Source organism: Lotus japonicus, chromosome 2 (genome assembly GCF_012489685.1).
Source record: "Lotus japonicus ecotype B-129 chromosome 2, LjGifu_v1.2".
NCBI classification, from domain to species: Eukaryota; Viridiplantae; Streptophyta; class Magnoliopsida; order Fabales; family Fabaceae; genus Lotus; species Lotus japonicus.
Window position 1 is genome coordinate 56,869,950 of NC_080042.1, and position 15,155 is coordinate 56,885,104.

The window sequence follows — 15,155 nt, forward strand, 5'->3', positions numbered from 1 at the left end:
GATGCAGCACCCAAATCGCCTAAAGTCAGAAATGTCAGCATCACTAGCAGGTTTTAAGGCTTAAGCTATGGAAATCCATGTGTGTGGTTGATATGAAGAGCAATAAGAATTGGGGAAAAAATGTATCTTGTGATGTAAACAATGGATATATATGTGATTAAATGTGTCTTCATTTATTCATTGTGTTGGATGTGAATGTGTTTTTTCTCAATTCAAACAGTTTGTTCGGTCGGAAAAAACTGTTTTGGAAAGTCAAATATATCAGTTGAATGTGTGTTTCAAGTAAAAACCAAACACAATCAGTTAGAAAGTGGTGTTTATCCTATAAGGTTACTACCTATAAAGCTTGATGTACTTTCATTTCAGCTTTGGGAAACAATGTCACATAAGATGTGTTTTGTGGTGGAAGTGTTACTCCAGTGTGTTGTTTAATTGTAATTAGATTTAGTATTTTTTTCCCTCTTACTGAATACCTTTTCAGTTGTAGTAATTACAAAATCAACCAGATACAAGATAACATTGGTGTCTTTGTGAGCATTGTGAGCACCAAAATCCCATTTAAAGGAACTGGAAAAGGATACATTGGATATGACATAATCGAGATTGGTTCTGCTGTCAAGGGCCTGAGTTTTCAATGCAATAACATTTAATTTTATCAATGTTAAGTAAGCTAACAATATTATTTTTCTCCAATCTCCAGTCTGCTATTCCGTAGTGTTGCAGATGCAGGCCCGTAAGCAGGAGGAGAGGAAATGAAATCTGAACAGGTATACCTGAGTTTTGTTGGGATCAGTAGTTTATTGATCATAAGTTTATTGAGCAAGCATATATCTTAAACTCATGTGATTGGTTAAAAAATAAAGGATTAGATGGAAGTTTTAGAAATTGGAACCTGTTACAATTTTATTTTATACAGGATCTTTGCTATACGTTGTTCAGAGTCAAATAGAGCTAGATTTTCAAGAGCCTCTGAACTTTTCTAAGTGCTCATAACATGCACATTGCTGCCATAATTCAAACTCAAATATCTGCATTTCCCTAACCTTAGTTTTGGGTCTACATATCTATCTTTTTGTTTAGTAGCTAAGTCAACTTTCTGGTGCTGATAATGATCTTGGACTTCGATGGAGCCAAAACTTTTCTCAGTTGTAATGTTTTGTGCATCTTCAGGTATTGCCGATTAAGAGGAGCCAAAACTCCAATTTTGTGGTTGCCATCCTTCCCATCAGGTATTTGCTTCTTCCCCACAATTTCTCTCCTCTTCCAAACCTGTAAATCTCATATTCGCTCTAAATTTTAAATTTTATTGCCAGGATTTTGATTTGTGGAATTTGGGTTTTGCAAGACAGTGTAGCATGTACAGATGCCATTAGGGTTCTTTTTTGGCGAGTTCTTCTATGTTTAAGAAATTCGTGACAAGCAGCAAGTGGTTATACATTGAATTATGCCATCAGTTTCTTTTTCGGCGAGTTCTTCTATGATGAAGAAATTCGCGAAAAGCAGCAAGTTTCAATATAATGATAGGCCTGCATATTCATGTCGTCCTTGAAGAGAACGCAATTGTTGATGTCTACTATGTGTGATGCAACATTGTACCAAAGACACGAAGGGCAAGTTCTGAATCTTCTCAGAGAATCTAGAACTCAACGAGCCCACCAACAAGAAGTACCTCTTCTACATGTTAGGTTTTAACCATATTTTCTCTTTCTTGAGACTTTATGTTTGGTTTTTTAATTTGGATTTGATATTGTTGTTGAGTTAGACTTTGGAGATTGTAGTTTGGAGGTGTTCAGAACTGCTCAGATATTTGTGATCTTTTTCAAGTATCAACAGGTAATAGAGTTTGATATGTATTCAATAATAATAATAATTACCATCAACACATTTGAAAAAGCATTGAGTTCATTAAGCACAATGCTTGCTATTCAATGTGATATAGGTGGATTGTGATGAGTGCAAGAGATTGTGCAGCAAAGGAGTCTCTGGTCAAGGTCAAGGGGGAAAGCATCTTGAAAAAAGAAGGAATACATGAACCTAACGGTACAACTACTGCTATAAAAAATAAAGTAAAATGGAAGAGGTTTATCATATCACCCTTGAAAACTGTAGGTGTTTTGAATTTTGGAGTGTTATCCTCTCTTAGTTTGTGCTTATCTATGGTGTTATGCTGGTATTTATCTATATATTACTAGCATGGATGGAGTGATATAGACTCAATGACTTTTAAGATGACCTGAATTATAGCCTTTGCATTGGTATCTATAAATGAAGTTTCTCTAAAGTCTAAAGTTGTATGCTTGAATGTCGGTCTATGCATCTTATTTCTTGATATCTCTTTTAGTTAGCTTTCTACAATACCTCCATCAAGCTTTATGGCTTCAAGTGTTAGCTGATCTGAATGCCTCTTTAAAAGACGGTATTCATTCTTGCTCTTCAATGAGCAATGAAAAGATTGTTGTCTCTTTCCTTCTTTTTGTATCATAAGTTGCTAGATTGTATAATTTATCACAAATGGGCCGCTTTACATTGTGCAAGGTTCCGCTAGCAAGATATCAATGCAGAAAATATCAAGCATTGTGGCTCCCTAGCGGGTGAATATTGTAAGAAGATTGTACTTCTGCTAGGTACCATTATGTATAATGGCTAGAATGATAGGATTGTTCGTTGACTTATGAATTAGGTGGCATGATTCTTAAGGTGAAAATATGTGTGTTAGTTTATAACATTGTAGTTTATTATGGTGGTATGTGAAATTCAATGCCCCTGCAATACTTTAAAATGAAATTGCATTTGACATTTTCCTACATTTGACTCCATATAATGTTAAACTTATTAAGTACGTTGCTTTAAACTGCTTCTTGAGAGATAAAAAAGAGAAGGTGAATCAGGTCAAGGGTGTAGTATGGTTTTTTAAGTGATTTTTGAAACCCAGTTCTTCTATATTGTTTCCTTATTTGGAGTATGGTTTATTTTTGTTTGTTGTCAACTAAACATGTAAATTTAAAGCTCAGTTCTGTCATGCCTAATAAAGTTTTGAACTTTATGCAGTTTTCAATTTTTGTCTGAATGGAAGAAAGAGGAGCTCAATTTTATGTGATCTTCATTGCACCAAATTTTGCTGGCTATCTGCAGTGGCTAACTTTATTTCGGTCTTTTCCTTGCCATGATGGTAGTAGTGTAAAACAAATATTTTTATGAGTCGAATATTTATTTGTACAAGTGTACATTTGATTCAGGACTTCAATTGGTTTAATAGGACAGGAAAAATATAGGAAGGCCGGTAGCATGTATTGACTTGAAAAAGGAGTAGTAATGTTGATTGTTTAGAGCAGGTTTTTTAGAATGCTCTTGGATGCTTTGATATAAGGCCGATAGCTTCATGTACTATTTTTCCCAATGACTTATAATGCATTCCTAGAGTTTTATTGTAATTGATTTGATATATTAGTTGATAGTCATACCTACGAAGATGGTGTAAGGGATGTGTTCCCATAGGTGTGTTTATCATTTGGAATGTTATACTTATTGTACTTACATGAAAACACATTCACTCCCTAAAGAATAGCTCAAGTGATAAACACTGAAAAGCATATAGGTTGGGGAGAGAAATGTACATGGATCAATCCTTAGAGGGGAAATTTGGTTGATAAAAGAAATGAAAACACTTTTGAATTTAGAAGTAATAGAAGAATAAATTTAAATTTAATTTGAATACTTTTCATAATTGCTTAAATAATTTTTGCAAAGTATGAAAATTGGATTATATATATATATATATATATATATATATATAAGCGTGTGTGTCATTTGATAGTGAAAATTTGTTATGTTTGGATTAGATAACTTTAAATTATATACAAGTTACATTATAAAAAGCTCACACGAGAGTGAAAGTCATCCATATAACGGTTTGACCAAAATATAGATACCATAAATACAATTAAAATTTACTAAATTAACAACATTTAATACAGGCTGAACAAAATATAAATAGTTTAAATACTATAAGTACAATTAAAATTTGTACAATTAAAAACTTTTCCAAATTATAAATATTCATTTATGATAATTTTTCATTTTATAAACCCAATTATATGCCTAAATTTTATGTTTAGAAAAAATTCAATAAATATGCATGAATGCTGCATAATTTAAAAATAAATAAAAATTTATAACGGTTTAACCATAAATACTATTAAAATAAATCATTGGATTTCAATAATTAAAACTCATCTTTATAACGGTTTAACTAAAATATAAATACTATAAATAAAATTAAAATTTATCTAATTAACAAACTTGAATATGGTTTGACCAAAAATTAAATAGCATAAATACAATTAAAATTTGCGACAAAGTTGCAAAATTTGAAAATAAATATACCATAATTACTATAAAATAAATCATTTGATTTCAATAAGTAAAACTCACCTTTATAACGGTTTGACTAAAATATAAATATAAAAATCATAAATACAATTAAAATTTGCCCCATTAATAAGGAAACCCAAATAAAAATAATTACTATTTTAGAGCATATCATTATAGATGATCTTACGGGAAAATTATTTATTAATTTATGTAATATTTATTTATTATTTAGTTTGATCTTTCAAGTTTATTTATTAATACTTATTAATAATTATTTATTAATACATGTATGTATATAGTTCAGTTTCAAAAAGGGGGACTTCTATATGCTCATATCCTGATATTGTTGGAAGAGGATGCAAAACTGAAAACAGAGGATGACATTGACAAAATCATCTCAGCTGAGTTATCGGAACCTACTTTGTATTCTTCTTTATCAATTGTTTTTTTCAATTTCATGATGCACAGTCCATGTGGCTTAGCAAACAAGTCTTCTCTATGCAGGAAAGGTGTCATTGTGAGGAATGTTTCCCAAAAGGTTATGAAGATTCAACGAGAATTGATGAGGATGGGTATCCAAAGTATATAAGTAAGCAAATTGGAATTCAGGTAACCAAAAAAGGAGTGCAGTTGGATAATAGATATGTAGTCACCTACAACCCTGAACTTCTTATGAGGTATCAAGCTCATATCAACGTTGAACATTGCAACAAATTAAATGCTATTAAATATTTGTTCAAGTATGTGAACAAGGGTCTTGATAGAGTTTCCGTTGAGATTTCTAACTAAGGTAAAGACCGAAAGCAAGATGAAGCTGTAGATGAGATAAACCAGTACTATGACAACACGTATTCATCCCCATGCGAAGGAGTGTGGAGAATTTTCCAATTTTATATTCATGATAAGTGGCCTCAAGTTTATATGCTATCATTTCATTTGTTAAATGAGCAGTATATCACAGTCAGAGATTAAGAAAGAATTGATACGGTTGTTGGACAGAATGAGGATCTCGATACAATATTCGTAGCATGGTTTGAAGCAAACAAAAAAATTTGAAGCTGGTCGAAATCTAACCAATGAAGAATATCCTCAAATATGTTGTAAATATTGCAGCAGGAACTCAATAAAATTTCATTAATATGAAATCAAGATTACAATCATAATCACAATAGTGTGAGGCATGTCACATTGACACTTTGACATTGTCCTTAAGAGTTTATTCACCCGATGCGAAAACTTCTCAGGATTAGCATGCTCTTCTAACCAATTGGTTAGGACTCCGGAGATACAATTTTTTTACTTTTAAATTAAAAAATAATAATATAAACTTTTAAAAAATATTATTAATAAATTATACAATAAAATGTTCATTTATAACCATGAGGCAAGGATGTGAAGCCTCAATTGGAAGGTTGACTTATATCCCTCCTGGTTGTGGAGAAATTTTTTACACGAGACTTTTGGTCACTATCCAAAAAGGATGCATGCTCTTCTATTTGGAATGCTACACGGAGATTAGTAGCTGGCGAATTTTTGTATGAAAAAAGGAGAGTTCAAATATCAGGTTGTATATTACTATTAATTTTGTGGTTTTTATTTTTTATTTTTTCACTTTAATGTGTATTTACCTTTAACACATTTTTTAGATATTTTTATAGACAATAATCAGTTGAAAAATTTATGTTTGGTTGACATAGAAAAATTCCTCCAACGAAATGGCACAAGGATGAAGGATCTTAGTTGTTTACCATATTCGATATTGGATGATGTGGAAAAATTTCAAAACAAGTTCATAGTGGAGGAGCTTAACTATAGTAAAGAATAAATGACAGCTAAACATGCATCCTTTCTAAATATGATGACATATGAATATAATGGTGTGTATGACAACACAATGCAATCAGTGTTGTCTGATAATGGTGGATTTGTATTTTTGTATGGATATGGAGGAACTGGAAAAACTTTCATCTGGATTACTTTATATGTGGTCATCCGTTCAATGGGTATGAATCATTTTGGATGAAACTCCTATGTTAAATAGGAATTGTTTTGAGGCACTAAATAGGACTTTAAGAGAATCATGAGACAAGAAGATGAAAGCAACAAGAACAAGTCATTTGACGGTAAGGTTGTAGTTCTTGGTGGTGACTTCAGACAAATTCTTCCGACCATTTCAAAATGGGGTAGGAAAGACATTGTATATGCTGCTGTAAATTCTTCTGATCTTTGGAAGCTCACTAGAAACATAAGATTAGGAATGGCAGTGTCACCATAACACACATCAGTGATAATAGAAATTGCTGAGTGAATTCTCAAAATTGGCGATGGTGATTTCAATTCAAATAAGCGTGGTGAATCAAATATTGAAATTTCAGCAGATCTTTTAATACATGATAGTGAAAATTCTCTTCTCGATTTGGTTGACTTCACCTTCCCCAATCTGTTGCAAAACATGAAGAATGACAAGTTTTTTGAGGAACAATGCATATTGTGCCCTACCTTGGAATATGTTGAGAAGGTTAGTGATTTTATCCTTGAGTTACTTCCAGGAAATACTATGGAGTACTTGAGCTCCGATAGCACTTGCAAATCAGATGAGGACACCGAACTAGAGTCCGAGTGATTTACTACTGAGTTCTTAAATGATATTTCATGCTCCGAAATTCCAAATCACAAAATAACTTTGAAGAAATGTGGTCCTATAATGCTTTTGAGAAATATAGATGAAATAGCCGGTTTATGCAATAAGACATGACTAATTGTGGATGATCTTGGAACAAACATTGCCACTGTAATAACATGAACCAACATTGGGGATAACATTTGCATTCCAAGAATGGACATGATGTCATATGACTTAGGTTACCCGTTTAAGTTTGAAAGATGCAATTTCCAATCAGTCTGTGCTATGCAATGACTATAAATAAAAGTCAAGGTTAGTCATTGTCCCATGTTGGCCTATACCTTTCTCGCCCAGTATTCACACAGCCAATTTTATGTAGCTCTCTCAAGAGTAAGGTCAAGAAATTATCAGTTACCACTGTTGATATTAACATCATCACAGATATCATGGGTTCACTTACGAACGTTGAAACCGACAACTCATATGACAGAAATGGGGTGCTCACGAAAATTAAAGAAATTGAGATTGAATGTGATGGGTATATTTTATTATTATTTTACAAGAGTAAAAATGGTTCTATTTCAAATAAAAAATGTAAATTAATCCATAATATATACATTCAGGGGTTTTTCTAGGTCCAATCATCGCCTGCGTGGCACCTCATGATTGGCTAAATTCAATAAAAATCCTACATGACATTCATTCATTACACTTATAAACGCTAAAAATAACAATTTCATGGATATGGATCAAGGGTATTTTTTTATTATTGATCCCGTGAGTGTTCACAACACAATTGATTTCGTGGTTTTTTTTGAAACATGTGCAAAAAAAGAGACACACAAATGTGCAAAAAAAATTCAAAAAAGCACATAACTCTAATTAATAAAAAAAATATAAAATATTTGTTTAAAGAAATTTAAAGTAAAATTTGAAATTAAACTCCCCGTGCAAGGCACGGGTTATAAACTAGTAATTTTAGAAGTTAGAAGGGAGGAAGAAAAAGCCAAGGCGAAAATTAAGAAATTAAGGTAGACTTTGCTGAAATAAAAACTCAAAAATAAATTAATATTTTTATTGTAAAAATTGATAATTTTTTTTTTACTCTTTATTATGAATTACAAATTTAATTTTTTACGGTAACATTTAAATTGAAAAGTTATATAGTGGTATAATCGAATATCTTAAGATGTTGTATTAATTTGTTTTTTCAAATTTTTAGTGGATAATGATAACTTTTTTAAGTTGATAATAATTAGACATTATATATAGTATTTGACTACATTTTAGTCATCCTATTTAGAAGCACTGGTATAGTGGTATTGGTATCAGATCTGCATCTCTTCAAAAAAGAGTAGACATTCACGTTCAAGTTCACAATTTTTTTAATATGCTTTTTTTTTTTACTTTTAAAAATTTTTAACGGTTAATTGCAAAAAATATAGAGTAGACATTCACGTTGGAATGATTCATCATGTGCCATTATCACTATCTATATTCATAATTAGAAATGATTCAAATTTAGAATTTTGTTGATTGAATGATTAAAATTTGTAATTAATAAAAAAAAAAGTCAAACCAATGGTATCAAATTAATGGATCCCACATGAAAGGCATCAGAAGGGATCAACTATTAATTGATTAATTAATTGATTTATTTAATTGTTGATTTATTGACTCATTAAATTCGACCAGTGAAAATTAAACATGTGGACCAATTAAACGATGTCATTTGGAAATTCAATGGTAACAACCAATAGAATGCAAACATGTGGAAATTATGTAGCAATGTGACCCACTTTGGTGGATGAGCTTTATATATTATTAAGATTGATAGATAATATTTTAGATTTTATTATTTATATTATTAATGCATTATTTTAAATACTATTATATTCAAAATTAATTATGAGCTAGCAAAATGGAGGGTGTGATTGAATAATTGTGTAATTGTGTAAATCTTATTTACATTGTCAGTGCATATATATTAATCTCTAAATTTTATATGTACTCACGGGACTCATATGCCCCTGACTGTTCCACCAATGAGGAATTCACCTCTTAGGTTCTTTGGACAACTCTCCCAGACACCCAATGCTTGTCCCAAACTTTGATTGCCCAAGTGGTAGTATGAATACATTTACATTTTTCAGTGCTAGTTAAGGAACATTCACATAATAGTGAGGTTAACTTTTTTAATGAGATTTTTTTCATATCCAGGAACCAAACTTGAGACATTATTTAAGGGAAATGAAGCATGAACCACTTAAACCTATTGCCCATGGGTATATTACGCATAATTAATACAAACATGTTTATGTAATTATTGTAATTTTATACCTAAAAAAAGCTTATACATAGTTGTATCTTTTTTAAAAATCATTTTAAATCATTTCCGTTTCCCACATTTTTAGAGAAGCAAATAAGGTTGCTAATTACTCTGTTTCGCACTTTGATGCATGTTGCTTAGATAATATTCCTGATTGTTTTGTTTCTTGTATTCATTCAGATATTCTGACTGTATTTGATTAAAAATGAGTTAGTGTAACTAAATACTACTTCGTTGAGTAATGATTCATTCACACTTCACTTTTTTTTTTCATTTCATTTCCACTTATTTCTCCTTTTATTTATCTCTGCATTTATTGTCACATCACATATCATATCACTATTTTCTCTCTTTCATTGTCTCATAAGGTGGAGGTGTATTTAGTATTTACTATTTAGTTTGTAAAAGAAACATTATTCCTACTACGCTTATGTTTTTAATTTTCTCTAAAAAGAATGTTTTTCAAAAAATAGCTGAAAATCAATTTTTTTAAAATATGAAAGAAAGTCACTCTAAATTGGTGAAAAATCCCAAAGTTAGAGTCTACTCAATACTCATGCTGGCTCCGTTCCATTGAATCTCATTCTCATTCTATCCGAACAAATGTTGAAGACATGAAGCTATAATTGCAGCAGAGAGAAACAAACACAGAATTAGCATTTGTGCTACTCTGAGTAGACTCTTAATCCCTCCTCACAAAAAACCTAAACCCTAAATTCCCTTTTCTCTGTCCTCGATCTTTCTCTCTGTCATTTGATTCTGATGTCACCGCTGTGAGTTACAGGAGCAAACAACATTAAAGTTCGTTTCTTTACCATCTTCCTCTTTCACAGGATACTCCAACAAACATGGGGCTGCCACTAGTTTCTTCTGCACTATTGGATTTCCCTCATAACCGTTAGTTACTTCTTTTTCTCTCAATTTCATTCTGTATATTCTTTGGCCATGTTACTTGTTTTGATATTAATTTGTTATTTATTTGTTTGCAGGTGTTTTCCCCTGCATGGAGTTTATGGGGTCTCACCTATCTGCTTCTAAGTCATATGCTCCTGCTTTGAAGGTTTTATATTATATGCTTTTATCCTGCATATTTTGTACTTAATATTGTAGATATTTCCTTCCAAAATCTTCTAGGTTCATTGAATTTCCTGAACTGAAATTGGATTTAACTCTTTTGAGGTGAGGGATTCTTTTTTTGCTTTAGAGGGTAAAGGGAAGTGTAATAGCAATTGGTTTTTAGTTGAGAATGTAACAGTATACATGCATGCTTATCTTTTTTTTTTTTTTATAGCAAATCACGGAGTTGTTTAAATCAAAACAATTAGGTTTTTTAATGAAATGTAGTGGCACCTCAATTTACCCTCTAAAGTGAATCCCCGCTCTGGAGAAATTAAAATAAATCCATTAAATTTTCGTCATACAAACCTAGTGGAAGCAATTACCAGCTGAAATAAAAGTTCAGCATAAAATTATAATTACTGATATTTGTCTACCAATGATGTTGATATTGGCTCACTTTCCTTATGTGTGTGATTGGATGAGGATTTCAATCTTAGTGTCTTATAGACTAGGGTAATCTCGAGAGTACATATTTGATTTCATTGTTCATCTCAGGTACTATAGACTGTTGAGATGTTACAAGAGCAGTGGCTGCACCTTGAATGGTTTTTATACACGACCCTTGTTTCCTGTTCCTACAGATTAGGATGTCCTAGAAGTTTTTCCTGTTCCTAAATCCAATTTGTTATGTTTCCTCAAGCGGGCATCCAGAAACATCTATTTGAGATGTACTAACTTTGACGCAACTTGAGTTGTAATACTCCTCTTATCTATGTGTAAAAGCTATTTTTCTTCTTACAATGCCTTCTAGTTATGCATTTATAATTAGTCCTCTGCTCATATTGATAATTGAATCCTTCTGGTAATTGAATTTGTTTTTAGTTCCAAATCTGAGTTGTAGCAAATCCTTCTGGCTGAACCTTCATCAAAATACGATTCATTTCTGATATAGTGATTCTAATGACTGATTTTCCTTCCATGGCTGCCTGACTTAAGTATTGCCATGTAGATTTATATCATGGCAGCTACTGGTTTGTGACTTTGTAGTTGACATTGACAAGATTAGATTATTTATTGTTGGTGCATGAATTGAATGTATTGTATCATTATAAATATTGGTCGTTGACACCGGTTAGAGAGATTGAGATGTTCAATTAAACTTGGTACATAGGAATAGAGTCAGAGAGGGAAAAAAAAGAATCATAAGTTACTTATCAATTCTCAAAATTTATGGAATGTTATTTTCTTGAAGTGTTTTTGCTTTCTCAGTAGTGATTGTAAGCTTGCTTCTACTGATTAACTACAGAAATCATTGTGGAGGATTCAGGATTGTTAGCCTTTGTCTGAAACTGAAGAAAGTAATATAAGCCTTGCAAATATAATATTGTCCTTTGTTTTATCTTCTGAAGCAACCTTGTTGGAACTTACATTTTAGTTTTTGTTGCAGTTTAATTGTCAACATTTTCACAAGGTCGGATCAACATTGCCTGGAGTTATACTTTGTGCTAATCGGAAGTTCAGAGGTGATGAAGCTGTGTGGAAACGAGAACAGTTAACCCAAAATGTTGATTTTCCACCAAAGTTCCCTAAGAAAAAGAAAAAACCATACCCAATACCCTTTAAGGAAATCAAACATGCTGCAAGGACTGACTGGAAACTTGCACACATGGGAATAGAGAAGCCTCTTGAACCTCCGAAGAATGGATTGCTTGTTCCAGACCTAGTTCCTGTTGCCTATGGAGTATTTGATGCTTGGAAGCTTTTGATTAAAGGTCTTTCCCAGCTCTTGCATGTCATTCCTGCACATGGCTGTAGGTAGATTATATCGTGCTTATCTTCTAGTTTTTTTGTGAATGTTGCATTTGTTTTCTTTTGTTTTATTGCTGGCGTAGGAGTTAAGTTTTATCCAATTCAATTCCTGCAGTGAATGCTCAGAAGTTCATGTGGCTCCAATTGGTCACTGCATTCTGGATTGTGAAGGTCCTACCAGTTCACAGCGTCATAGCTCTCATGCATGGGTCAAGGGTTCCATCAACGATATACTTGTCCCAATTGAGTCCTATCATCTCTTTGACCCCTTTGGTAGGCGCATTAAGCATCAAACACGGTTTGAGTATGACCGGATCCCAGCTGTTGTTGAGTTATGCATTCAAGCCGGGGTAGATATCCCAGAGTACCCTTCACGCCGAAGGACCAATCCAGTACGAATTTTAGGGAGGAAAATACTTGACAGAGGCGGACATATAGAGGAACCTAAACCATGGCGCTCAGCGGAGTCCTCTTCACTCCTTGACTTCGATACTTACAGGGTTTGTGAGCGGTTTCCGCGTCCATCATTGGCAGACTTACCTAAAATTGCTGAAGAAACACTTTATGCATATGAAACTGTTCGAAAGGGTGTCAGGAAGTTGATGAAGAAGTACACCGTGAAAGCATGCGGTTATTGCTCGGAAGTTCACGTCGGACCATGGGGCCACAACGCTAAGCTTTGTGGAGCATTCAAGCACCAGTGGCGGGATGGGAAGCACGGTTGGCAGGACGCGACTGTGGATGAAGTTTTTCCTCCAAATTATGTGTGGCATGTTAGGGACCCGAGTGGACCTCCCTTGAGGAGTTCACTGAAGAGATATTATGGTAAGACTCCAGCTGTGGTAGAAGTGTGCATGCAAGCTGGTGCGAAGATCTCTGATGAGTACAAGCCCATGATGAGGCTTGACATTGTAATCCCGGATAGTGATGAGACAAGAATGATTATTTGATGAAATGTCACAAAATGCAGGATGTCTTCTACATGCATAATCTTTAATATGAGAAATGCACACAATGGCTGTCAGAAGGGGAGGCCTTGAATACAATCTTCAACTACAAGACATCTGTGAGTCCTTGACTTGATGCTAGCTTGTCATGTATATAAGCAAATAGCAAAACAAGTAGGTTATATCACTAAATTTTGGTGTGTCAATTTGTCTGTATAATGATGTCATAAACTAGTGAAAAGTTCTGTGGGAAGATCAGTGCATGTGTCAATTGATTGTATGTTACAATTACAAATACAATATAGTCAAATGGTTGCATAATCTTCTCCGCCTTGGTGCTTGTTTGGAACCGCGTCTGGAATGTTGTAAACGACTAAACATGATCCAGTTGAAGCTTTAAGTTGTAGCTTCTATCTAAACATTCAGTGGAGTGTGTGTACGACTCATAAGTCCAGGTCGCTGCTTATGGCTCCCTTTTTGCCTTGTTGGGGTTAGAAATTTGGAAGGGGTTTTCTCCCTGCGAGGAAGATAGCAACCCTTCAATCATTAGCAGGATTTGTAAAGACATGTGGTACTCAAAGATCTTCTTGGTAGGGCTAAATAATTAATCCAACAGGAAGAGAGAATTTCCTAAGATATACAACTTCATGATGTAGCATGCTTTAAGTGGGTTGGTATTAGGTGAATTATAGGAATTATTTTTCAGATCCATAAAAAATAGTTACTTTTATTGATTTTCAGATAGTTAATAAAATGACTTTCAAACAGATAGTTAATAAAATGATTTTTTTTCCAACAAACGTTGCCCATAGGCTGCAGAGTGCAGACCAGGACTTTTATGGTTTGCAAATATTCGAACCCGTGCTATGAATGATAATGCACCAAAGGGACATCCCTTTCTTCTGCTTTATTGATTCCACGCCGGTTATTTTGTCATTTATTTATTTATATGATAGTGGGGGAATATCACTTCTTTTTAGATAAAATATAGTATTAAAATATTCTGTTTAACAATGATTGATTTCATACATTTAATAAAATATATTTTACGCCTCCAGATGTTAATTATTACGAGGTTAGGAAATAAGATTCTGCTATGGAAAGGCTTCATTTTATTTGTCATTTTAGCCTTAATAGTTTCACCGATAACCGATTTTAGGAAGAAGACCCCAACACCTCTATCGATTGACTATCTTGATGTATCGATTGACTATCTTGATGCGGAGGGGCCGCCTCTTCATGAATCAAAAGTGATAGTTTTCCTAAACCCTTTCTCTTTGAAGGAATCCGCATGGAAGGCTCTCGACGAACTGCAAAATAAATGCTTTCGTTAGGGAAAATAATTTTTTTTCTTCATTCGAATTGGCAGCCTCGGCATTGGCTTTTTTTTAAGGGCATCGGGCAAGTTTCAGCGAGCCTTTGAGGACTTGAAAGAATCTGACTCTCTCAACGACCAATAAGAGATCATCTGATTGGGAGGCATTGCAATGGAACCTCTTGTTAGATCCGGACAGGGCTACTCCTACTCCTAGGGCGAGAAGAAGATAAGGTTCTCTCAAGCGCCCTAGTATACTCTACTTGTTCACCAGTGTCGGTTTGGTTTCAGAAAATAAATAATGTATTATTTTATTAAAATTAAATAATAAAAATTTCAATATTATTAACGAAATTAATAATTTTATGAGATTTAATACATTAATTAGTATTAAAAAATCAAGAATTTGACCGATTTTCCGAGTCTAAGAAAATTTTAAAAATAAAAGAATGAATTTTCTTTTATATCGTAATTTTTTCATTAAAAACTTTCATCTTTAGCACTCTAAAAATTAGACTTTCCATGACTTTTGTTCGTAGAAGTAGCAACTCAGTTGCAAATTATTTAGTGAGGAATGTTTCCTCTTATTATGATTTAGTTTGGATTAAAGAAGTTTCTGTGGGTGTTGAATCTTTTGTAATTTCAGAATTCGGATGATATGACTTCTTTGCCGATTAATTTATAATATGTGCGATCCAATTT

General features: G+C 33.1%; 1 protein-coding gene across 1 annotated transcript; it reads left to right on the forward strand.

Annotated features, from left to right (window-relative positions):
* The first annotated feature begins 9,852 nt into the window (after nucleotides 1-9,852).
* On the forward strand, nucleotides 9,853-13,459 carry LOC130738475 (APO protein 1, chloroplastic-like). Its single transcript, XM_057590460.1, has 4 exons — nucleotides 9,853-10,220; nucleotides 10,313-10,383; nucleotides 11,830-12,197; nucleotides 12,307-13,459. The coding sequence occupies exons 1-4, from the start codon at nucleotides 10,172-10,174 to the stop codon at nucleotides 13,139-13,141; spliced, it is 1,323 nt and encodes a 440-aa protein (XP_057446443.1). The 5' UTR covers nucleotides 9,853-10,171; the 3' UTR covers nucleotides 13,142-13,459.
* Nucleotides 13,460-15,155: the final 1,696 nt, after the last annotated feature.